Source organism: Podarcis gaigeae (genome assembly GCF_964106915.1).
Source record: "Podarcis gaigeae genome assembly, chromosome: 10".
In the NCBI taxonomy this organism is placed as follows: Eukaryota; Metazoa; Chordata; class Lepidosauria; order Squamata; family Lacertidae; genus Podarcis; species Podarcis gaigeae.
In genome coordinates, this window is record NC_139686.1 from 33,274,636 (window position 1) to 33,299,887 (window position 25,252).

Below are 25,252 nucleotides of genomic sequence, written 5' to 3' on the forward strand. Positions count from 1 at the left end.
GCAGGTTTTATTTCCTTCCACCTGCTGCTCTTTGTCCCCAAAGGTACTGACAGAACACAGTACCACATCGGGTAGTAGCTTGTGTCAGGCTAAGACCTGAGAGACTAGAGCTCTGGCATGAGGTTTACTAGGTGACCGTTGGACAGGCACTGCCTCTGAGTCTCACAGGGTTGTTGTGGAGCATAAATGAGCAGGGGGAACCAGGTACGCCACCTTGAGCCCCTTGAAGAAAAAGGTGAGGTATAAATGCAGTAAATTAATAAATGAAGGGACGCGGGTGGCACTGTGGGTTAAACCACAGAGCCTAGGACTTGCTGCTCTGGTTCGCCAGAAGCAGCTTAGTCATGCTGGCCGCATGACCTGGAAGCTGTACGCCGGCTCCCTCGGCCAGTAAAGCGAGATGAGTGCCGCAACGCCAGAGTCAGTCATGACTGGACCTAATGGTCAGGGGTCCCTTTACCTAAATTAATAAATGCATTACTATGTACTGTGCTATTATTAGCCTTTTATTATGGTGTGAAGGCACAGGAGACAATTACTTTGAAGTAGCTAAACAGGTCTAGATTTGGTAACTGCCTGGACATGTGACTACCTGAGAATCACAGGGTTCCATGACAGGAGACAGATAGGACAGGTGAGTATCTTCAACAGGAAGGGCCACAGCACACAGAAGGTCTTGGGTTCAACCCCCAAGATTGTTTGCTGTCTAAATTATTTCTGCTGGGTACACCACCACTTTGTAAAAGTAAGGGTTATGACTGTTTAAATAAATAAAATAGGTAAGAAAAATCAAGGAATCTGTTTCCCTGTCTTGGAACAGATGAACAACCCAGCCACATAGAGTTGCAAGTTCTACTGTTTATTTGGGATTTCAGCCTATAGATGAGTAGCAGGTGAGTTTAGCAGTCATGGAAGGAGTTGACAATCCCTCTGGGTGCAGGTTCTTCTAGACAGCCAGCCAGGGTTCCTCCTTGTTAGCACTCACGAACGATAATTTGTGGTGTCTTTCTACAAATGTAGGGGCTCTTGGTTTCACAATTTCTGCTGTCCCATGCAATGTAATCTATGCGGAAAGAAAAATAAGGCAGCTGAGATACCAGGGTGATTTGTGGGTTGCAGGATCTGTGCTCTCCTTGGGATGCAACCTCCCAGGGTTGTTTATTTTATGCATTACATGTTTACAGCTACACATCCACAAACATTCCCTGGACAACATACTGCAAAACAATATTAAACAGGCAATATAGGTTATTAAAACTAATAATTAAAATATTAACTGTCTTCTGTCTTATTAGAAAAGTGTTGTTCACTCCACGGCCTTTTAAGGCTAGTTCACACATTCATGTGGGATGACCACAGCCTCAATTATTTATTTTCTTTTTAAATAATAAATACTGTATATTCTGCCTCTGTATGAATTATCCAAGTTCACCTACAATGCACAAGAAACAACACACGCGACGAACAAAAACATATAGGGGTTTTCTGTCTAATAAAATAAAGTCAAGAGAGATAACAGTATGAAATTCACTTGGGAGCAATCCTCCTCAAAGCTTGCCAAGGGGGAAACTGTCTTCAGTGCCCATCTGAAGCAATAGAACATTACTATGCAGGTCTTTTTTCCTATATGGAAAATGCATATGTCTGGAACAGCTGTCACAGATCAAAACCATGGGCAGAATTTCTGTATCCATCACCAGAAACACAATGTTTGACCTAGAGGAAGTTCACCGATTCAGCTCCTGAGATTTCAAATGCTAAGCATGAGTGGCTGACTCAGCCCCTTTTTTTCATCTTCACTGAGGGCTCCTCCAGAATGGGGGTTTTGTGTGGGCGTGTTCTACAACATATCACTGATGCATGAGCAGTGCATTTATAGTGGAACATCCATGCGTCATTTTGCTTTATTAGTTGTTCTACAATGCTCCCCTGGTGTTGTTGCACCATTGCCATTTGGAGGGGCCACTCTTGCACCACAGGGCAACAAAGGCAAGACAACAATAACCTGGGACATTTGAAGTATACAAAGCTACAGGATTTCAGCAGGAAGCTGCAGGACATGCGCTGATTGGAAACCAAGCAGGATATCTGCCCCAAAACATTTCAGGCACAAAGAGTACTGAAAGCAAGTTTTCGTCAGACTGCCCTGTGCCATCACAAGCAGAAATAACCATGAATGTACTGTCTAGAAAGGCTGTCTGGAAAAGTCGTAAGTATTGCCTGAAGCACCACAGAAACCTGCCAAACTGGCTAAACTGCAGACTGCAGCAAGAATAAGAAACCACAGACAATGGGCTTATGTGCACTTACCTTTTGAGCTGTGCTTTCAGGCACAACTCTGTGTCCAAGCACTCTTTTCCCTGCCCTGGAGCATTCCCCACAAAAACCCGCTCTTTAAAGCTGAAGCACACCAAATGGCAATGACTGCTCCCCGCTTAAAATGGGGGGGCGCCCTTTGCGTGGACGCGCACAGCCCTAGATCTGGAGTGGCCCCATCAGCATAGGCTTGGCTTTGCCTTCCCTCAGGTGGGATACCTGGAGGTCTCCGCCTACCTCAGTCAGTTGTCCAATCCCACCTGGGGGAAGCGTTGCCAAGGAGACCAGGTCAGGTAGGGGAGGGATTACCTGCCCACACAATAGAGGGAGGATCTTACCTGGGAATCCTCACTTGGCTCCAGAGCTTCTCCCACCCTACCCACCCTCAGTTAATGTCTTCTTTTGCAGGTTAACTTTTCTTCATAGGTTTTGCAGGTTAACTTTTCTTCACAGGTATGCGGATGCTGCTACGATAAGGTCGCTGTTAAAGGGCCAGAAAGGAATTTCCCTGCATTGGCAGGTTTCGCCTTTCCCGTAGCAAAACGTCACAACTTTGGCAGTATCAGGCCTTGGGTGGAATCCTTTAGTCCATCTTCCTCTTTGCGGCGGCGATACCAGGGTTCCCCGTTAAAGGGGTTTCTGAAGTGAGGCTTTGACCATATGCCGAAAGGTCGTCATTGCTCTCCCCTGCGGCGGCAGCGTAACAGGGGCGGCTATCTCTGCTTGAACATATGTTCTCCAGAGCCGGCCCATCCCCCACAAACACACTGCATAAACTTGAAGCTCCCTAGGTCCCCGGCTGGGGACTGGGGAGGGAGAACGCCCAATGCCTGAGCCAAGGTCTACCCACATTTGAAATTTAATAAAGTTGTGGCCAATAAGCATCTCCAAGCAATTTCACAGTACAATTGCTCTACAGAACAGCAGGTGGTGAACAGCTACCTCACTTGCCGAAAGCATTTTCTCTGGAATCCTCTTCCCCCTTTGCTCTTGCTTTAACAACCTAGCAAGGACATGCCTGGAACCCTGGCTGGGGTGGATGTGGCAGAGGGAAGAGGCTGCAACAGAAGAGGAGTGCCAGCCACTTTTTTTGCTACAAACTGCATCCTTCCCGCCTCTGACCCAAGCAGTGCTTTGCAGCTGTTTAGAGGAAACACCCATAAATCTCAGCTCTCAAAGTGTTAGAGCTGGAAGGTACACAAAAGCAGCCGTATTTTGCTCTTCTCCTTCCTGAATCCCTGTGTCCCCATCTGCCAAAGCACCTGCACACTTACTTGTGCCGTGGAGCAATAGCGCACAATGTTCATTCTTTCTCTCTGTGTCATCCAGCCAAGCATATAAGTTAAACTTGGTGGAATCAGTCCAACACCATACGTTATCCTGCAGGTGGAAGGCAAGAAATGCAGTTAGTAAGGGAATCAATCATGTGGAATACTTTGGAGAATGCTCGTGGAATGGCGCAGAAACTTACCAAGGTTGCAGTTCTAGACCAGTCTGCCTGGGAATAAAATTGTGGTTGGGAATCTGTACCCCCCCCCCAAAAAAAATATGTTTTTGGACTACATTCCCACCATCTCTGGCTATTAGCCATGCTTTCAGAAGCTTAGGAGTTGTAGTTCAGCAGCATTTGGAGGGTCAAATATTTCCCACACCTGTGGTATGACTTCATTGAGTTTACGGCTAAGTAGGAGGTCCGCAATGTGATATGCCTTGGTTGGGAGCCAATAAGCAACTTGGTCTTTTTCTTCAGATTCTGGGTAGTTTTGATGCAGGACATTGCATTCCCATCCTATCAGCTGATGGGCAGTGGGACTGCACCATGCTCAAGGCTTTCAAACACCACCACCTTCAAATTTCTGCATTTCTCCTTCAAATTTCTGTGAAGGTTAGATGGAGAAGCACAGGTGCAGGATTCAACAGCCCTTTGTAAACATCCCTGTGTGCTGTGTTTACAAAGGGCTGTTTGAAAGCCCCACAGTTTGCTTTAAAGTCCTGCTCACTGGGGTTCCCAGGGGAAGCATCACCTGACATCACTATGAGGTGAGGGGATTGGCAGGTTGCCCACCTGCCATCTTTGTCCTGAGAAGAATGGGGAAGATAAAGATCTGACCCCCTCCAGCCAGAAACGTTCCCCCTGCCCTGCCCCACTCTGCTGTAAAGGACAGATCTGTTTTGAAGGCCTGTGCTCTTCATTTTCCATAGGGGTTGCCAACACAACATCTGCAGGCACCAGTGTTTCCACCAGAAGTGTGAGAGCCAAAGGATAATTTATATATTGGCCCAAGAGGTGTGAATTTACCGGTAATCAGTTCACTCCTCCCTGCTGACCTATGATGTTCATTCAGTGATAATAAATTTATGGCATATACAGTGGTACCTCAGGTTACATGTGCTTCAGGTGACATACGCTTCAGGTTACAGACTCTGCTAACCCAGAAATATTACCTCAGGTTAATAACTTTGCTTCAGGAGGAGAACAGAAATCGTGCTCCGGCGGCGCGGCAGCAGCGGGAGGCCCCATTAGCTAAAGTGGTGCTTCAGGTTAGGAATGGACCTCCGGAACAAATTAAGTATTTAACCCGAGGTACCACTGTATTGTTGGACTCCAACACTCATCATCCCGAGCACTGGACATGCTGGCTGGGGTTAATGGCTGCCATGGACTGGTTGGATGCAGAGGAAGAATAAGGGGAACCAGCTGCGGAAGCTCCAGGGGAAGAAGGCTCAGAGACAGGGGATTGGTGGTGGGACAATGATGAATGGTCAGAGGGAGAAGGAGGAGGAGGAGGTGTCAGAAGCTGAAGAGGTAACAGGGTTTAGTGATCAGGGAGAGTTTGTGGCAGAGAGAAGTCCAGAAGCTGCAGCAGAAACAGAAGCAGGAGAGGAGTGAGGCCAAGAGGCAGAGATGAGTCAGGCTGGTGAAGAAGCATGGGTGTCTCCCATGTCTGCAAAGGCAGACACCCAGCACCAGTCTCAGATTGCTTGGGGGAAACCTGGGAGAGGAGGAGGGTTGGGCACCTGTGGGGAGCCTATATTCTTCGTAACTGCCTCATAACACCAAGTTGTACCGAATAAGAGTTATAGTGCTCATTAGGCCTGGCACTCCTGAGCAGATCCCGTTTCTTCAAATAAACAGTTAAGTTCACTTAGTCTGTGTGATTTATTGCTGGCTCGCTCCCAACAACGGGTGTTGAAGCCCAGCAACACCCAGAAGGCCACAGATTCCCCTTCCCTGGGTTAGATGGCGACTGGCTGGCTCAACATTAGAACCCGGGCCATCCTGCACCCAGTTTGACTCTCACTTCCACATAACAGCTAGTCCAATATAGTATGTGTTTCTCCCCAACGCTGAGAGAGAAAGTTCTTACAGATAAGGAGAAGGCTTTCTAGGTCAGAGAGTGGCATTTCCTGACAGATTGTGTGTGGCTACAGTTGACATTTGCCATCATGGAGATCTCCAATGCATCAGTTTCACTTTTGAATTACTTGATCTTGTTTTTTATTTCCAAAATCCAGAGAGAAATTCAGAAGAGAAGAGTGTTGGAAACATCTCGAGACGTTAAGCACCAGGGAGCTTTCTGCACTCACCTTTTGAGGATCATGGAGACCTATCCAAACATCTTTGTTGTCACTGAAGCCGGCAACAAATTTCGCAATTGCACAGACTTCTCCCTTGCTATGGAAGGAGACTAGGTCGGCACGATGTTCCTTTTGGCATTTCTCCTACACAAGGACACAAAGAATGCCATTCACTCTATGGGTTTCACCAGCTTCTAGACACAGTCCCCAGCTGCTAGCTTTGACTTTCTTTTTTTAATCAAATCATCCTCTACCAAAACTGAACAAAGGTTTGCTTGCTGCAACAGCTAGAGCTCAGCTATCAACAGAGTCAGGTTTAGCTTCTTTTTTCTTTTTTCTTTCTTTCTTTTTATCAATTAAGTTGCCCCTGGTTGCAGTTTAGCCTTTGCAGGATAAGCCTTCCAGCCCTATGCAAACACTAGTGCCAAGTGCTCATAATTTAATACCAGTTTTGCCCTTGTTCCATTTTTCATCTTTTTTTACATTAAGACAATAATGCAGAAGAATGAAAGAGAAACAGATAAATGCTACCAAAGCTGAAAAGTCATGATTTTGTGCCTGGCAAAAACTTTCCTCTATAACCAGTCCTTTGGCCTTCAACTCTTTGTAGCCTTTTAGAATTGGGTGGGATATTTTTCATGTATTTCTTTTTCCTCTTGGTTCTAATAGATACATTAGATCTATTAGATCTAACACCATTAGATGTGGTGTTTTTTGATCTGGCTGGTTTGTTGGTTGGTTGTAAGTAACTTTGGGTTGCCCTGGGCAAGATAAAGCAACTAACAAATGTAATAAATAATAATGATAATTGTTCTTTATTATATTCATTACTATTTCTTCTGCCTTAAAATTACTGGATTAATATTGTGCATTAGGGATCTACTCTTTGGCAATACTACCCTTTTGCTTTGAGTAAATAAACCGATAATCCAGTGCAGAGTAGGTTCACTCCTGACGCCCCACAACCCTGATACCAACCTCTGAAGTTCTGCACTCTCCCCACAGATTGTTGTGCCTTCTTATCTGAAACTCGTTGAGGAAAGGACTGACCTGAGGCACAGCAACCTTCTTTAAGGAAGTCTCCTTTCCACCCACTCCCAGAACTCACGCAAGACCATGCAATGTGAGCAAGTGAGGTCTTGTGGGATTTGGGGGCCAACACCAGCCTTCCCGCATTGTGTGGAGCCAGTCACGCTGTGCCACAAAGTGATTCCTGTCACACAGGGAGTGCGCCAAACCATGAGCTCCATCAATGGCCACCGGCCACAGTATAGCCAGGCCCAACTCCATCCTTCGAGCACCTTCCTGTCCAGTCTCTATTTTCACAGAGAGGAAAGGGATGTTGACTCCTCATATGCACAGCTAATACAATGATAAACCATCTCTTACCCTAGCCTGTGCAAAGGTCAGAGGTTCCTCGAAGTAGCCATAACAGTTTCCTTCATGCTTCAACCAGTTCTCTGGGCAAGTGAATCCTGCAAGGAGCGGCAGAGTTATTAGATAATATTGCAGTGTCCATTGACCACAAACAATAAAAATCTGATTGACTGGCTAAGAGAGACTCCTAGAGCTGTAGTGCAGGTTATTATTCTCTTACTGTGGGAAAAGGCTTGAACACACATGCACTCCTCTCTCCTTTTATCGCATTACCATAAAAAAAATGTTTCCCAAAGGAGAGGGGGAGATTTAGTCACACTCAGGATCATGACTCAATATTTTCCCATTTTAATGGTGTGTTAGGGGACCAGGATGGCTTAGGATTTTTCGGATCCACATTGCTTACCAGAATGCCCCCTTCCCAGCCCTTCTGAAGCCATAGAGCCAGTGCCAGTAAGGCCAGCGCTTTGAAAGAGCCAGTGGCAGAGAGAGTAAGGGAGGTTTTGGCATCAGATCTACCACTCTGATGTTAGAGCTCTGTTTCACATTTCAGAAGGGAAGATCCCATCTATCCTTTCCCCATTTAGGCGGGAATGTCTGGTTGGTCCTTTGCCCCCATCAAGAGCTCATGGCTGAGGTTTCCTGTGATGCCCTGGAAGACTCCCTTCCTTCCCTCCACCCCCAACTGCTTTTGGAAGTCAAATACACTTCTGCTAGTCAGGGGAGAGCAGAGAAAGACTCTGCAGTAGTTCAGATTTGGAGAGATGCCGAGAGTGCTGTGAAATGGTACGTACCTGTGGGCTGATGAGCCTCTGAAAGAGAGCCAATTTGGTACAGTGGTTAGAGTATCAGAGTAGGACCTGGCAGACTCAACATAAAGCTGACTGGGTGACCTTGGGCCAGACACTGCGTCTCAGCCTTACCTACCTCACAGGATTAAATGAGGAGAACCATGTATGCCACGTTGAGCTCCTTGGAGAAACAGGTGGGTGTAAATGCAATAAATAAATAGATGGAATCTTGCTGTTGGTGGAATCACTGAAAAGGAGAGAAGAAAAGGGGGAAATTGATGCCGAAGCTCAGAAACATACCTTCTTGGAAAGTTAGCGTTGGCAGAGGAGTCATAAGCAGCAGGCAGAGATAAAATGCCACAGATATGGAGGTTCTTCTTAAAAGCATGGTGTCCTCCTCAATGGCTTTGTAAAGAAAATTCAGAAGAGAAATCGTTGGGGAAACACTCTCCTCTTCAATGCATCTGGAGAATTTCGAAGAGGTTAATATACCTTTCTGAATACTGATATCCTCCAATTAGGATTCTTCCAAACTAAGGACACGAGATACTGATTTGATTTTCTCAGAGAACAAATATTTCTCCTTGTCAATAACAAAATGATGAATGGAGGAAGGAAACTGAAATGAAGGAAAAGTTCAGCAAACATGCATGGACTATGTGCTTAATGTTAAAAACAAACAGGTAAATTGGAAACAGTTCTCTGACTCTCCCAGTCATATAAATACAGATATTGCATCACACCACATTGATCAGCAAGGTGAAATCACATGAAAATTTCAAGACAGACACCAAATATTTGGGAACTCAAATAGCTAGGGATCTGTCTGAAACTTTTCCACTACATTGTTCTCCCTGTGCCATAAGCCTGTAAATACGGAGTTGCATCAGCCATGTTATATCCACAGAGATATACTGTTCTTGATGCCAGGATTTTCAACCAATGGTATGATTATTTATCATTGGCCTTTTTCCTGCTTTTAATATCATATTTACCTAAGCCTCCTTCCAAAGAACCAGCAATTAACTTTGCACAATGCACCCATTTAACTCAGACATTGGTCGTCATACATTTGGAATTAGTCATCATCTTTACACCGATGTTGTTCAATTGTTGTTTGTTTGTTTGTTTCCCAGAAGTGAGTTATATTCTGCTTTTCTATCATGCATTTCCCAAGTGCAATCATATCTGGAAAGGTGTGCATTAAATCCACCAGATTAAACTGAAGTAGTAAGGGACATTATTATAGACAATATTCTAAAGACACAATCTTTCCTCCTCAAAAAGGTACACACTATCTCGCCAGAGTGGTGCATACTCTAGTTATCTCTCGCTTGGACTACAGCAATGCACTCTATGTGGGGTTACCTTTGAAGGTGACCCGGAAACTAAAACTAATCCAGAATGCGGCAGCTAGACTGGTGACTGGGAGCGGCCGCCAAGACCACATAACACCGTCTTGAAAGACCTACATTGTCTCCCAGTACATTTCCGAGCAAAGTTCAAAGTGTTGGTGCTGACCTTTAAAGCCCTAAACAGCCTCAGTCCAATATATCTGAAGGAGCATCTCCACCCCAATCGTTCTGCCCGGAAACTGAGGTCCAGCGCCAAGGGCCTTCTGGCGGTTCCCTCGCTGCAAGAAGCCAAGTTACAGGGAACCAGGCAGAGGGCCTTCTCGGTAGTGGCACGCACCCTGTGGAATGCCCTCCCACCAGATGTCAAAGAGAAAAACAACTACCAGACTTTTAGAAGACATCTGAACACAGCCCTGTTTAGGGAAGCTTTTAATGTTTAACAGACTATTGTATTTTAATATTTTGTTGGAAGAGTGGCTGGGGAAACCCAGCCAGATAGGCGGGGTATACATTTTATTACTACTACTACTACTGCTACTACTACTACTACTACTACTACTACTACGGACCCACATTTGATTTTATCTCATCACACCCCACATGGTAACTACCGTACTTTTCTGTCTATAAGATGCCCCCCTATTTTTAGGGACTCAATTTTAGGAAAATGAAGGGAGATGGCCCAAAGTTGTTGAGCCTCTCTCCCCATGCAGCTGCCGGCAGGAAACACTCCCTAGATAGTTTCCCACACGCAGCAGCATTGAGGGAGTTTGCGCTTGCATCCAGAGGTACCACTGTATTGCTGCGTCTTGCTGGCTCAAAATCGTTATCGTGGTCAGAGACGTAGGAAGGTCAGGTGGTACCCAGTGCAGAAAATTTATTGTCACCCACACACACATTGATTTTTTGTTTTTGTTTTTTTATTTTTGCCTGCAAAAATGATTTTACGTTATTTCATATTTTCTTACAAAGGAATGTGGATTCTGAGCCTCTGATAACAAGTAGACGACTGTGGGCAGATACTGTGGATTGTCTTTTGGCTTGTGTTATTTTATTTATGTTTATTGCCTATTTATTTAATAAAATTTATTTTTAAAAAACTGTAAAGTGGTTTACCAAAACAAAAAAACACCACAGCAGTAAAATCAAGAAAAATTAACAATCCTACTTTAAAACATACAAAAGCTAAAATATTAAGATTAAAATTACTTCAACTTCCTAAGCATCTAGGCATGCTTGCCTAAAGAGGAATGCTTTTAGCAGGTGCCTGAAAAGAGTCTAGCAAAGGCACATGCTTTGTTGAAATTTCAGCCTTCACGACATAGGAAAACGGCCAAATAAACAGCTATTTTGGTGGAGGAGGGTCAAGATATTAACTGATATGCATGAAATTTCTTATGTAGCTATATCATCCCTAGTGTAGTAAGATAAGACCTTTGGAGCAGGCATTTTTTTAAAAAAGTTTTTTTTAATGAACCTCCCTAGTAGGACAGTAATTGTTCCTTGATAATTTGTCACCCCCCTCCATGATGGCACCTGGGGTGGCCCCCTGCCCCCCTTTCCTACGCCCCTGATCGTGGTGTGATTTCAAAAGTGCTTTTGTACAGTATATTGAAAAATTGCACAGCGTTAAAACAGACCATAAAATTTGTTATATTACCGTGCAAAAATGACAAAAAATTAGTTGGGGGGCCGCGAGGGATGGGGCCACGGACCCCCTAATTGGGAACCAGTGTTCTAGATGTTTTGGACTACAATTCCCAGCGCATTTCCCCTTATTTTCCTTATTGCAAAAATTCTGATGTGCCAGGGAGGAGGAGCAGGGTTATTTTTTGTTCAAGGGTTCCAAGTCAGTGTTAATTACAAAACCTGAATTCACCTGTATGTGATAGAAACCCACCTGAAAACAGGAAAGGCCTGAAGGGTTCTTTGTGTAGCCATGTGCCAAGGATGTGGCTTTTGCATGTTTCCTTGAGGACAACTTGTAACAGTGAAGAAGAAGCTGTAGTTTACAAATAAAGGAAGGAACAAAGCTTTCTGCAAAAAGAACTTGGAAGACCTCATGGTAGGAAAACAATGGTGGAGATCTTAATAAATCAGAAGCCGCCATCTTGGAACTACATTAATACCTGCCATTAAGGGGCTAGGAAGCTGCTTCTCATCCACAAAGCAGTATAAACAGAACTGTTTATAGAACAGTGTATAGGATGGAAATGCTGTACTTTCCTCCCTTCCAAGCTGGTTTTATCTACTTATTATGGCAAATATACACAGACTGTAAAAACAAACAGGGAAGGAACTAGAAGAAGAAAGTTATGGGGGCAGGAAAGGCTAAGTATTCCCTTTCTCCTGCCATTTCTCTGCTGCAAATTGTACGGCCTGTTCTAGCACTTTGCAAGTATAGTGGTACCCCGGGTTACATATGCTTCAGGTTACAGACTCCACTAACCCAGAAATATTACCTCAGGTTAAGAACTTTGCTTCAGGATGAGAACAGAAATCGCGCTCCGGCGGCGCAGCAGCAGGAGGCCCTATTAGCTAAAGTGGTGCTTCAGGTTAAGAACAGTTTCAGGTTAAGAAGACCTCCGGAATGAATTAAGTACTTAACCTGAGGTACCACTGTAGTAACTGAGCTATCCAGCCCCATATTTCTAAAAAGCAGTTAGGGGACAGTCTTCTATATAAAGGTTGTTTTTCTATATAGGTGACTGTGTATATAAGTTAATCAGACAAAGTGGGTGTGTGCTTACTTGATACACATTTGAAAACCTTCCCCTTGATTAGGTTATCCCTGTCTTCTCCTCCCTGCACATGCCCCAGGTGAACGAAGAAGGATGTGGTGATTGCAGTCTTGGTCTATGGCCAAGTGTAGATTGAATCCCCATTGCCAGAACCACCTACATCTCTTTTTAAATGGACACACTGTGAGGTAATGCAGAATCAATCTGCAACGAGCTTTTATTTTCAGAATGAAACCAGTTTCTGAATAAGTGCTTTGAGGAGCAAAAAAAGGGGGGCACTAGACCTAGACTGAGTGTGGGCTACGTAGAAAACACAAATATGAAGTCTCCATTGATTCTAGAATAAAATGTGTGTACGTAGACTTGGTCAGATTCCTGAATCCCCACTCAAAACATTTTCAACTGAAGTGGATAAACAATAACCCATCTCCGACTATCAGAGGTCACAAAGAGAAAGGAAAAATATATGAAAATAACAACAAGATATGTGGAAAAACAAGAAGAAAGGACTGGATAGTACTGTGAACATCATAAGGTTAGATTTGTGGACATTAAAACAGCAGTAAGAAGCAAGAAGTTGATTGGATCCCCTTCGGAACTTGAAATATGGGTACCCCCAACAAAAATTTAAAATTTGGCTGTGTAATTTGGAATTTATGTAATTTGGTTTGATTTGATGTGATTGGTCGGTTAATAAAAAATTATTCTTAAAAAAAAACAATAACCCATCTCCCGTGAGTTCCCAGATGGAATTTATTGGAGTGCAAAGATATTTTTCATCCTATTTCTAATTTCATCAGCATTCTTCACAATTTTGTCCTGAATGACATGTTTGCTCATATAATTATTCCACAGAGCTTATTTTTTGGAATTTTATTTAACTTTAGCCTGCAGTGGGCTTAGAGACTGTAGCCTGCACAGCAGCAATGCTCTTTGTCACTCTTTCATCTCCCTTTGTTGCATCCCTAAGTTTAGATTGTCTGATCCTTGGTGCTAGAAACAGCTTTGCTTCTCATTTGTATGTTTCTGGTTTTTGTGACTCAGACTATCCAGTACACTGAGGCCAGCAACAGTGCACATACTTTAATAATGGTCACAAAAATGAAAATAGCAAAGCTCACTGCATCTCAAATATCTCCTGGAGCACCCTTATTAAAGCCACAAGGTCTTTATAGACGTTTTAAGAATCCACAGCTTTCTTTCGCAAATATGTTTCTAGCCCCTGGTACAGTTATAGATATGTCTTTCTTATATACACAACAGCTTGCCATGAGTAAATAAATCTTGTTTTCAAATTTGATTATTCATAGGGCTGTTTTATTTAAAATTTATGATTTACTTCAACAATTTTCAGTATGAAAGAATTTTCATACGGCAGTCAACAATCCTACAATGTGAATAATTACAGGCAATGTGAATAATGACACCAGCTGCGCTTCCACATCTCAGGTGGAGCTTTCCCTCCTTCCCTTTTCGTCTATTCTTTTGCAAAGGAGGAAGACAAAGGATCTCCTGCATATCTTAATAATGCCCATATCCTCCTTGGGTGTTAGTCCTTAGGTAATACCAGCACATTCCCCGTAATCTTGTACGATAACATTTTCCAGTCAAAGATGTTTCCTCTAGGAAACTGGTGGACCTGGAACACATCTTGAATGTCTTGAGATTTCAGTACATAATCCCACATGTAGAGATCCGTTATTTCCCCCACAAAACGCCGTTCCTGCTTTTCGGATGGATTTTGTGCACTCTGATCCCATCCAAGCACTGCAGTGCCCCCCGACTGAACAATATGCCCTACGTTGTGCACTTTTCGGACGCTCCTTTTCCCATTCATCCAAAAGGCGGTGAGGCCAAACTCAGCTTCCCAGGTGACACACATATGACTTCCCAAAGTGCTGAGATCGGGGAGGGCAAACATCACACTCTGACCCCCCATGTGTAAGCCAAAGCAGCCCTTTGCCTCACGCAAGATCCTCAGTTCGTCCTTTTGAGAGCGGTAGGAGAAGAGAATGACTTTGCGATCGCTCAGATCCTCTACTGAGACTCTCATGCAGAGCGTGAATTCCATGACATTCAGAGGCTGCAGTGGAGATATGACAACATAACTCTCCTTCGATTCATTAAGGAAACTCAGAACTCTGCCCTGCAGACCTAGAAGGGGAAACATCATTAGCACTTCTACAGGAAATCACTGTTCAGCAAAGCAGTGGGGAACTTGTGGCGCTCCATATGCTTCTGAACTACAACTCCCATCATCCTTGGTCATTGGTCAGGCTGGTTGGAGCTGATGGGAGTCATAGTCCAACACGCAACTGAGCACTTACCTAAATCAGTTTCACTGTCTCTCACAGGGCTCCGTCCACCATCATGAACTGCAAAATAAATGACATGTCTGAGCTTCTGGCACTGGTGGGAAAAATATTCACATTACTCACAAGTGTTATGTAACCAAACTTTCATCTTTGGTGGAAATGAAATAAGGCAAATGGTTATTGGCAAATGGTTATTACAGTCCTACATGAAATATTGGGCTACTAGGTTTCATTGGACCTCCTCATGTAAAATATTATGTAAAAGACCATATAAGAGCATGTGATCAAAACCAAGTGTTATATATATTATAACTCTAGCTAGAATACTGTATGCAAAAGCCTGGATAATTAATCAGAAACATAATAACAGAGACTTAGTAAGAAAGATATCAGAACAGCTAAATGCTGTAAAATTAACAGCTGAGAGAGAGAGGTTCAGAGAAGTTATTAGTGTCATTAGTGGGCGGAACCTGGCAACACAATACATAAAAGGCGAGTTGCAAATTTTAAGGCAGGGAATTGATTACATAGCTCTATGAAGTTCTGAAACATATTATGTCAGGGGAAATATAACAGCAGGTTTCAGCAAAATGAAGATTATGTCTGACAGGAGCTGAAAGTATACCGGTATATGCTTTTTATTATCTATCTATCTATCTATCTATCATCTATCTATCTATATCTATCTATCTATCTATCTATCTATCTATCTATCTATCTATCTATCTATCATCTATCTATCTATCTATCTATCTATCTATCTATCTAACTATTGTCTGTCTGTCTATGATAGTAAACTTCTATAATATTCTTGATGTTTAAATTTTGTATGGGTTGTATGAATTTAATAAATTATTTGCTTTTTTCAAAAAAACAACAACCCAAATGTATGTAACAAAACTGTGGGTTGTCAGATATCAGGAACAGAAAGGGAGAGGTGAAGTTCCAGCAGAAGAGTAGATGTGGAGGCAGGAGAAGCTTCTACTCCCCATCGACAGACATACTGTTCTCCAGTAGCAGTCAGTGGGGCTGTGTTGCTCTCCTGGGGTTGTGTCCAACAAAGTCCTAGTCAGAATAGACCCTTTGAAATTAAGAAACCTAAGTTAGTCCTGTCTATTGACTTCAATGGTGAATAGGACTAACATAGACTAAAATATCGCCTGACTGTCTTTCCCCTGCCTCTTACCCCTGCGGGTACAAAATACATGCAGCAGCTAGAGCATTGGACTAGTTCCACTGCTCCTCTCACACCATGCCAAACTCCCACTGCCTTGCCCACCCCCCCAGAAGTTGTAGTGACGCACAATGTTGAGAAGACGGAAGAGCAACGCAGCCCCACCTGTGCAGCTACTGACATTATCTATTCATGGGTCAGCTCTGGGAAAGGCAGGAAGGCCCTCTCTCACCTGAGTTGTGATAATAGGGGTTTTCTAACAATCAGTGATTTGGCTCGCCCACATCGCATGAGCAACATGTTCCTTTGCTGTGCACATCAAATTCACAACAGAGGCCATCTACTCACCCACATGGAGCCATGGGTGTGCGAGAACCTGCACTTCACAGAGTGAGAGGAACTCGTATCTCCCCGGGATTGTAATGGTCACATACTGGCCCTGCATCCCTGCACAGGTGAAGGACATGGTTTCCCCACGCCCCATGCTGTTGATTGTAGCGCACCTGCAAAGCAACTGGAGCATTACTCAGCGGCATGACCTCAGAGCACAGTGGAGATATGCCACATGGAAATATGGGAACCCCACCAATATTTAGGCCAAAAGGATCAATGATATCAGCAAGAGACACAGAACATTTTGCTCAATCATTTCTTTGCAGTTAAACTTCCTAAGAGGAGCCTTGCTGGATCAGATCAAAGGGCTATCTACTCCAGCTTCCTGTTCTCACAATGGCCAACCAGTTGCCTATGGAAAGCCACAACACAAGCAGAACATGAGTGTAGCAGCACTCCCCTGACCATACTCCCCAACATACTGTCTCTGATGCCTCTTGCAATATACAGCCTTCATTGCTAGTAGCAATTGATGGCCTTATCCTCCATGAATTTATTGAATCCCCTTTCAAAGTCATCTGTGACAGTGGTCATCACTACATATTGTGATCGAGATGCCATAGTTCAACTATGCAGAAGTGTAGACAATTCTACAGCACGTTCTGCAGCAGGGGTAGCTAATGTGGTACCTCCCAGCTGTCGTTGGACTGTAACTTCTATAGTCTTGATTGCCGATGATGCTTGCCAGGGCTAATGGGAGTTGGAGTCCGTAGTATCTGGAGGGGACCATGCTGGATGCCCTTGCTCTAGAATACTTACTCTGTTAATACAGCAGGTCTATCTTACTCTGTATGTCATTCATACACATATTATTCATACACACCAGGAAACCATATTCAACACTTACCTATAGCTGCATTATGCAGGGAGAGACTAGCAGCCAGTGGCGTAGCGTGGGGGTGCAGGGGGTGCCGGCCGCACCGGGCACAACATCTGGGGGTTAGGGTTAGGGGGTGCAAATGCACGGGTTAGGGGGCGCAAATTACTTGCCTTGCCCCGGGTGCTGACAACCCACGCTATGCCACTGCTAGCAGCGATGAGGAAGCTGATGCTTGGGGATGTTTGGATTCCTAGAATCATAGCTGCAAGGGACCTCAAGTCAACCCCCTGCAATGCAGGAATATCAACTAAAGCATCCCTGACAGATGGCCATCCACCTTTGCTTAAAAACCTCCGAGGAAGGAGAGTCCACAACCTCTTAGTTTGTGCACCATCTAGATGATGTGTTCACCATTACTAGACTTCTCACTGAAAACCCCCTAGGAAGCTTCCATGCAATGACAGCATCCTCCAAAATATCTTTCGGAAACTACCAGTTTCATGGATTACAGTCAACAGGATCAGTCCTCATGATGAGTGAGGCTGAACAATTTATTTTATTACTGATCATATGCCTATCCTGCTTTCCAGCCACAGTCGGCTCTCAAAGTGGCTTACAATTAAAATCTGTACTAAGGTATGATATAATCTGGGATATTGTGTATGTATGGGACACAATTTGTCTTCTTTGGGTCCTGGCAGTTGGCAACATAGTCCAAGCTTCCAGGCTCGTCCCTCCAAAGGGAGAGGACAGGAGATACAGATGGGCTACAAGAGTGGCTGATGCAATAGATGTTAAAACCCAGCAGCAGCCTCTCCATTTATTTAACTGAGAGGGTTAGGATCTTCATGTTTTAGTAGTACATTTTTTTCCAGACTGAGCCCTGCCAACATCATCAGTGAGGAATCAATGGTCTTATACTGCAGATTCCAAATCCCCCAAGTCCTCTGGAAACCAACACGACTAACTGACTTCCAGATCTGTCTATTTTTTCAGTTATGTATAATTAACAAACCTGCTAGCGAAAACTACAGCAGATTCACTCTCGGAACATTGCAAACAGCTTGAAAGTCTTGTTTTTTTGATAAAGTGATTGCACATCAGGTGGTATATAAATTGTGTTAAGTGGGTAAAAACAAACAATAAATAGTAAGCTCCAGTGAAATCTATGGGACTTACCCACAACAAAAATGTTTTTAGGATTGGGTCTAAGTTTCCAATCCTAAGAAAAGTTTATTGGAAGTAGGTTGCACTGGACTACAGGACTCACTTCCAAGTAAGATCATCTTGCATGTCATCTTTATTGGTTTTCCATCCCCATTCATTTGTTAACAGCAGAGAAATACCTGGGATTCATCGTGCCTCCCTTCTGTGGCGAATCTCCAATGAGAATCTCAGCTCCTTTTATCCTTGACTCACAACAGTCTCCTCTGTTTGTGATCACCACAGCAGATACCTGAAATGCTGAATTCAAATCTACCATCCACCAGGGCTCAAAATCCTTCCTCGTCAGGGTGCAGTCTCCATTAGCATAACTATTGGCCAGTGAACCGTCTATGGCCTTATTTGACTTCCCCTTTTCTTCATACGTGCTCGACTGGGATGACATTTTTCCCACTGCAATGTTAGGATCTGGAGGGGAAGTGAAGAAAAAAGCACATCTATTTACTGCCAAAACAAAAGCAGAAACACAGATAGCACATGGATATCGAACTGAAGTCAGATCAGATAATGGTTCACTTAAAACACCATTCAGTCTTTGACAGTGGCTAACTGGATGCTCTGTGGCAGTGCAGAAAAAAGGGTGAGATGGCAATATCCACACTCTCTCTTGTCCCCAGAATGTGGTACTTAGAAGCATAGAATTGTAGAGCTGGAAGGGACCCCGGTGTCATCTAGTCCAACCCCCTGCAATGCAGGATTCTTTCACCCAACATGGGGCTCAAACCCATGAGATCATGAGTCTTATGCAATTCCAACTTAAAGGATTTATTATCTCCGAATATATTATCTCTCAATATAGAAGATACAAATCTAGCTGTCAATGCTAATAGCCGCTTACTTATCTTTGATGCAAGTTGTCTAATCTATCAGTTTATACTAGTGTGCTAGTGGCGTTTCACATGTTAACCATATACAACTGTGTGAAGAGATATTTTGCTGCCTCTCTCACGCACTTGAATCTGATTTCGGTTTTGATGAATGACCCTGAAGGTCTATTCACACAACCATCTGGGTGCACAGTGAACTCAGGAGGAGTCTGTACATCAGACATAGAATCACAGAATTGTTGAGTAGCCTGCAGTCCAAAAGAGGCTTATTGCATGCACAACCACACACAGCAGTTTACTTTCAGCAGACATCAGGAAGCACTGTTTTCCTAGCATTTCCCAAAATCAGGCATCTGCACTTGACTGCAGCCGCCACCCATGCAAATAGTCATGCAAGACTCCTGGTTTTATAATTTGAGATTGAATCATTTCCCTCTATTCCTTCTCTTATATTTTGTAGCCACCAAAAGACACATCTTAATTCAGCCTCAGGGGAGCAGACAAGATCAGATAGTTCTGTCCCCCACCCTCTTGCCCTGTAGTAATCGTTGTGCCTTTTGTGGTTTAAAGCTATGCTTTAATGCCATTTTGTTGAATGAATGTATATCCCAGATCAGGACCTTGTGGCGAAGGGCAGGCACCAAATTCCAACAAATAGCAGCAACAGCAAAAATTTTATTATTATTACATATGCCATCTCAGGCAAGTGGGATAAGGAAAGGTTTAGGTTGAAATAAGCCACACTTAGGATTTACCTCCAACTGGGATTATTGAAGCATCTGCAATGGCAACATTGCCAGCACTGCCTGGAAAAAAGAACAGCAATTACCAATTCAGGTAGGTAGCTGTGTTGGTCTGACACAGTCGAAATAAATAAATAAATTGTCCAGTAGCACCTTAGAGACCAACTAAGTTTGTTCTGGGTATAAGCTTTCGTGTGCATGCACACTTCTTCAGGTATCTGAAGAAGTGTGCATGCTCACGAAAGTCATGAAGCATACTCACATATGTTTACATGTATAGCTGTTCATGTTTAAATAATCATCATTTTTATATCATTACGTTGTCACTTGGGCCCTGGCTGTGATTTTGTCTTTGATCACATATATTTGATCATTTATATTTCATGGATTACAGTCAACAGGATCCTCATGATGAGTGAGGCTGAACAATTTATTTTATTACTGATCATATGTCTATCCTGCTTTCCAGCCACAGTGGGCTCTCAAAGTGGCTTACAATTAAAATCTGTACTAAGGTATGATATAATTAGGGATATTGTGTACATGTGGAACACAATTTGTCTTCTTTGGGTCCTGGCAGTACTTTTTAGCCCCAAATATACAAACACAAGTAACCTTGCTGGATCCAGTAAAGTCCACATGTCCCAAACAGTTTAGGGTCAATCTGTCTACCAAAGTACTTAATCAAAACTGTACTTACGTTTGTGTGTTATGAGCCAATGCAAAGCAGCAATCACCAGAAATGCAGAGTTGCGTAACATGTTTGTTATTTTATCCGCTTTTTGGAACACTCTACAGAGTTCTCAGCATCTTTGCTTCAGCATCCGAGACTTTCTCCATTCCTTTCAGATAAACCACTTTGCTCCTTGTGCTCAGGCTGTTCCTCAAAACTTCGAAATCCAATGTACCCACACAAGCCAGGCTGTCTTATAGCTGGGAAAGCTTTGAGCAGTAGGGCAGTTCTTGGGCACTGCTTTTTATCTGGCAAGATAAAGATATAATGGGTCCGTGGTGTGCCTGACTTAACAGGACCAGCCAGAACATTGAAATAGCAGTCAAATTCCAAAAGATGAAACATTATTCATACCTTCCTTCCCCACAGGTATCCATCTTATGCTGTCGGAATATGACGGGGAGTGGGATGGGAGAAAGTTGTGGTGTACACATAAAACTGAAAACTAGATACCGTAACTAACCATGTCTACTCAGAAGTAGTTCAGGGAAGTTTCTAGTGTATTGTGTTGTATTGTGTTTTTACTAATTTTTGTTGGGAGCCACCTAGAGTGGCTGGGGCAATCCAGTCAGATTGGGCAGCATATAAATATTATTATTATTATTATTATTATTATTATTATTAGACATACTGAATTCAATTACATTTGTTGTCATGATAAAATAGCATTCTACCAGACAATATCATAAATGTAAGTTGTCAATTTACTTAACCTAATACTGTTTATACCAAAAGATTTCAAAATAACTGCAATTTTTACTCCCATACAGAAATCATGAAAAGGTTGTCTAGGATCTGGGTAATTCTGCCTGTTAGTTTGTTCCACTTAAATGTTTCAGGCTGTGTACATACAATAACTTTAAAGCACATTCGAAGCACATTTTCCCCTTTTCAAGAATTCTGGACTCTGTAGTTTGTTAAGGGCTGCTGGGAATTGTAACTCTGTGAGGATTAAACTACAGTGCCCAGAATTCTCTGAGGGAAAGAATGTGATTTGAATGTTCTTTAAAGGTATAGTGCGTACTTAAGATTCAAGGCCTAACATACAGGTAGACTAGGCAGTTGCCTAGGACAGCGCAACTAAATGGACATCCACCATGCCAACTATCTCTGGGCACCTCAGAGTGCTCCATGATACTGTTGGGGTTTTTAGAGGTCGTTTCCAATTTGCATGGGTAAGCCCTTGTCCCATTCTGCCTAAGGTGGCAAAATCATGGATTTCCAGTTTGTATCCCAGGCTATCAATGTAGTCTGCACTGGGAAAATTTGAATTATCTATGAAGGCTTTATGCATAGCCTGGAGGGGCAGAAGCTGGTGGTGCAGAAGGAGACCCTACAGCAAAAAGCTGTAGAAACCACCATCCTTCAGCTCTGGAAGCTTGCAATTTCCCCTACTGAAAGTTTCTAATTCATTACAGTATTTTATAATGTCTGGGGTAACTAGAGCTCTCAAAAATCATTGCACTACAGAAAGGAGATCAAGGGCAGAAACAAACTACATTGGACTGCATTTTCAAACATGGGACATATTTTCAAAAGCATGACTACGGGATGGAAAAATTCAGCCAATTTGTGCTAAAAAATTTTAAAGGTTGGTGACTATGGCTGCTTTTATGGGCTTGTCCAGGTCAAACACCAGCTGATGCCTGGCCTGGTTTTATAGGTTCACCCCACAGCACTGCAAAAAAGGAAGGAATTTGGGTGTGCAAAATCCCCCCCCCAAAAAAATTTCTCAGTCTCCCTAGATACTCTTGCCTAAAGGCTGACAGAAGCCTCCAGCCAGCTCCACTAATGAAAGAAGGAAGAGACAGGTGTGTGACTTAGCTCATTGGCAAAGGACAGCCTGTGAAACAGAATCAGGTGCAGGCACCTGTTGTGTTGGGACATCTTGGTCATTCCTGCGCTCTGCTTGTGGCATGTGGTTATCAAGATCAGCAGCAAATCGTATTGTGTAGGCATGGCTTAACAAAGAATGTTTCATTAGTGAGGCAAGGGAAGAGATGGTAGATGGGCTTTCAACTTGGTTGGTCTCCATAAATATTGAGAGGAGAGCTTCCCTCCCCTTCCCCCCACCCCACTCCACTTCAGCTCCTTTATTTCAGATTGCTGCCCCTTTGCATTCTGAAGTACCAAACAGGGCTCAGATGTTCCCTTTGCAAAAAAAGAAAAAAGAAAAAAAGATGTTCCCTTTGCTCTGTGATCAAAGGAGGCAACAGCACATTTATTTAATTTATTGGGCACTAACTGTCTAAGGAGAGCTGAGCTACATCATATGAGCACTAGATGTTAATCACAAAATTCTTTATTTTTATGGATCATTAGGAAAGGTTAACTGATCGGGAAGCATGAATAGAATTTTTTTCAGCTTGCAAGCGACTGGCAGTTTTCCTTAGCCCTCCATTTCTAATCCCAGGTGGCTGTTATCTCTGTTCTGGCTCCACGCAATGTTCCTAAGCATAAAGTGCCAACATCCAAACACTTGCCTGATGCAGCAGGTGATTCCTGAGTGAAGTATAATATACAGGTGGCACTTCCTAAATGTCTCATAATCTTAAATTGTGCATCAGTTCCCTTTTAATGCTGAAGATATTGGGACGCTCTGAGTGTTTCAAATGTTTACAAATTGTTAGCTTTGATAACAAAATGTGTGTGCTTCTCCAAAGTACTCAGCAAAACGCAAGCCATCCATCATTTGACCTGCGACACAGACTGCCCACCTAGGTTCTAGAGTGCATTTAAGATTATTCCTGACAGCTTGATACTAGCAAGGATGCACTAACAGCTTGGTGACTGTGGGGTGAGGAGAGAAGCATATTGCATCATGACTTTTGCAAGGCTGCTTTAATGTTTTCTGACACATCCCACCAAATGATACCCTCGGCCACTCACCCAGCTTATAAATTTACTTATAAGGGTGTGATAATGCAGGGAAATATATCAAACTTCTGGCCTGGTTAACACTATTCACACATGCACACACACACAAACTGGAGTTACAAGGTACAAAAATGAAAAGACATTGAAACAGGCCTCAATTTCAGGTATGGATCGCAGTTTCAGTGTCATGCAGAGGCCTGGAACCTGAAGCTACTAAATGCCTCCAAGGTGTGAACTGTAGGCAACATGGTGCCCTCCTGATGTTGTTGGACTATACCTCACAGCCGCCCCAGCCAGCATGACCAATGGCCAGGGATGGTGGAAGTTGTAGTTCAGCAACATCTGGAGGGCACCACATTGGCTAGCCAGTTGTAGAATGCACCCTTTACTTATCAGAAACCGCTTTAGAACTGAGGGCCCCTCCCTGGCAAGATGCCTCTGGTGGGACCCTCAGTATCCCCTGGCAGCAGAGCCACAGCAGGCGTGACCATTTTTATTTCCTAGAATGGCTAGGAGTAACACTACTTCTGAAGCACTACGGGGGAATCAAATAGTGGATGCTGGCAGCTGCCTATGGCCTGTTCCTTATCACAGGGTAATCAAAACATATCCCCCGTATTGCAGCTTCCCAACTGTTTTTATTGTCTTTTGCTGTTATTGTTGCACACCACCCTGGGATCCATCTAGATATCCCTAAAACTAGCACTTTGGTATATTTATAGAAACTAAAGCATGCTGTGTTTTTTAATAAATAAAAAAGAACATGGTTGCAAAGGTGAAAAGCGGTATTTTCATTTATAAAGGCGCCATACAAGTACTTCTGGATCTGAACAAAACCCAAAAGCGGGTTTTTGTGCCATGTAAGAGAACTGAGTGGATTTTGTATTTTATTTTTTGCTGTGAGAACCACAAGAAACCACACACTCATTCATACTCAGAAGGACAACAGCTAGCTTTGAGCTAACCAAGTGCAATTCCAGAAATATGTCATGTCATATACATGCTTATAAATACCAAATTCATTACAGTATTCAAGTGCAAGTCTTCATGTAGCTAAAACAGCAGTGCGCGCGCACACACACACACACACACAGCACCAGTGGGCTCAAGTAAACCTGAACACTTGAAGAAGTACAAAAAATTATAAGAACTAGAAAAGCTCAGTGGGCACAGTGGTTACTGCTAAAGGCAGATGGCCAGCAGGGAAGCCAACTTGGAGCAGGAGGCTTCCTTTTCGCTACAGCTCCTACTCAGCACAGCCTTCACATCTTCTCTCACCCGTGCCAATATGACTGTGCCTGTGGTGCTTTCCGTATCAGCTGTAAGAGAGCATTAATTTATTCAGAAAGGAAGAGCATTTAGTTTTGTATGAGGCATTATTAAGCATACAGAAAACAGCGCACGAAGGTGGTTTTTGTTTTTATTTCGAAGAACTGGGGGAAGCTCCAGCAGTAAAATGAAAGATCAAGCGGAAATTCTCTCGGATTCGGACGGAGTAGGAAAGCAATCGGGAGCGGAAAGGGCCTCGCTCAAACTTCCCGCCTTACACGCCTCCTAAAAGATGGTTGGAGCAACCGAAGAGGGAAGAGCGCGGGCTTTTCTGGTTTGAAGCTTAACGTCTCAAGCTTCCCGCCAATCAGACAGGAAGAAACCACCAAGACTTTCCCAGACCTATGGAAGGCTTAGGACGAAACCCAACACTTAAAAACGACCCATGCAGCGAGTTGTAGAGGCGGGGAAAAGAGAAACGGGGATCAGTTCCTTGTACGAAGACATAGTGCAATACCCGATTTAAAGGAAACTTTTCAATATAAAGAACTCAGTGTTTGTCTACGTGATATGAACAATGCGGAGTAAACTCACTATTTCCACGCCTGTCTAAACGTACCAAACTAACCAGCGAAGGCGCCGCAGCTCCTTCGAGTTAAATGTGCTCCCCTCTCCCATCGCAGAAGCACTTTGTACTATCTCACAAACTGGGGTAGAG

The 25,252-nt window shown here is 43.4% G+C and overlaps 1 protein-coding gene across 7 annotated transcripts; it reads right to left on the bottom strand.

Moving 5' to 3' along the window:
* Window positions 1–838: 838 nt before the first annotated feature.
* Window positions 839–25,202, bottom strand: LOC310825855 (pentraxin fusion protein-like). 7 transcript variants are annotated; one of them, XM_083699679.1, is made up of 9 exons: window positions 20,356–20,700; window positions 19,668–19,718; window positions 18,208–18,493; window positions 15,997–16,151; window positions 8,364–8,468; window positions 7,285–7,370; window positions 5,905–6,039; window positions 3,591–3,696; window positions 839–1,063 (listed from the first exon to the last, which is right to left on the bottom strand). In XM_083699679.1, the coding sequence occupies exons 1-9, from the start codon at window positions 20,414–20,416 to the stop codon at window positions 975–977; spliced, it is 1,074 nt and encodes a 357-aa protein (XP_083555805.1). In that variant the 5' UTR covers window positions 20,417–20,700; the 3' UTR covers window positions 839–974. The 7 variants fall into 7 exon arrangements, with proteins under 7 accessions (XP_083555805.1, XP_083555807.1, XP_083555803.1 ...); XM_083699681.1 differs by lacking the exon at window positions 8,364–8,468 and having other exon boundaries at window positions 20,356–20,699; XM_083699677.1 differs by lacking the exons at window positions 839–1,063; window positions 3,591–3,696; window positions 5,905–6,039; window positions 7,285–7,370; window positions 8,364–8,468 and adding exons at window positions 13,455–14,313; window positions 14,487–14,534; window positions 25,129–25,202 and having other exon boundaries at window positions 20,356–20,636.
* Between the last annotated feature and the right edge of the window lie 50 nt (window positions 25,203–25,252).

What these genes read in the sequence shown, in the direction of transcription:
- LOC310825855 (XM_083699677.1), bottom strand. Translation starts at nt 20,416, where the DNA reads ATGTTACGCAACTCTGCATTTCTGGTGATTGCTGCTTTGCATTGGCTC. An exon ending in ACACCCATGGCTCCATGTGG is followed by an intron (nt 14,535 to 15,996) that starts GTGAGTAGATGG and finishes TTTATTTTGCAG; the next exon opens with TTCATGATGGTGGACGGAGC. An exon ending in AGACAGTGAAACTGATTTAG is followed by an intron (nt 14,314 to 14,486) that starts GTAAGTGCTCAG and finishes TTCCCCTTCTAG; the next exon opens with GTCTGCAGGGCAGAGTTCTG.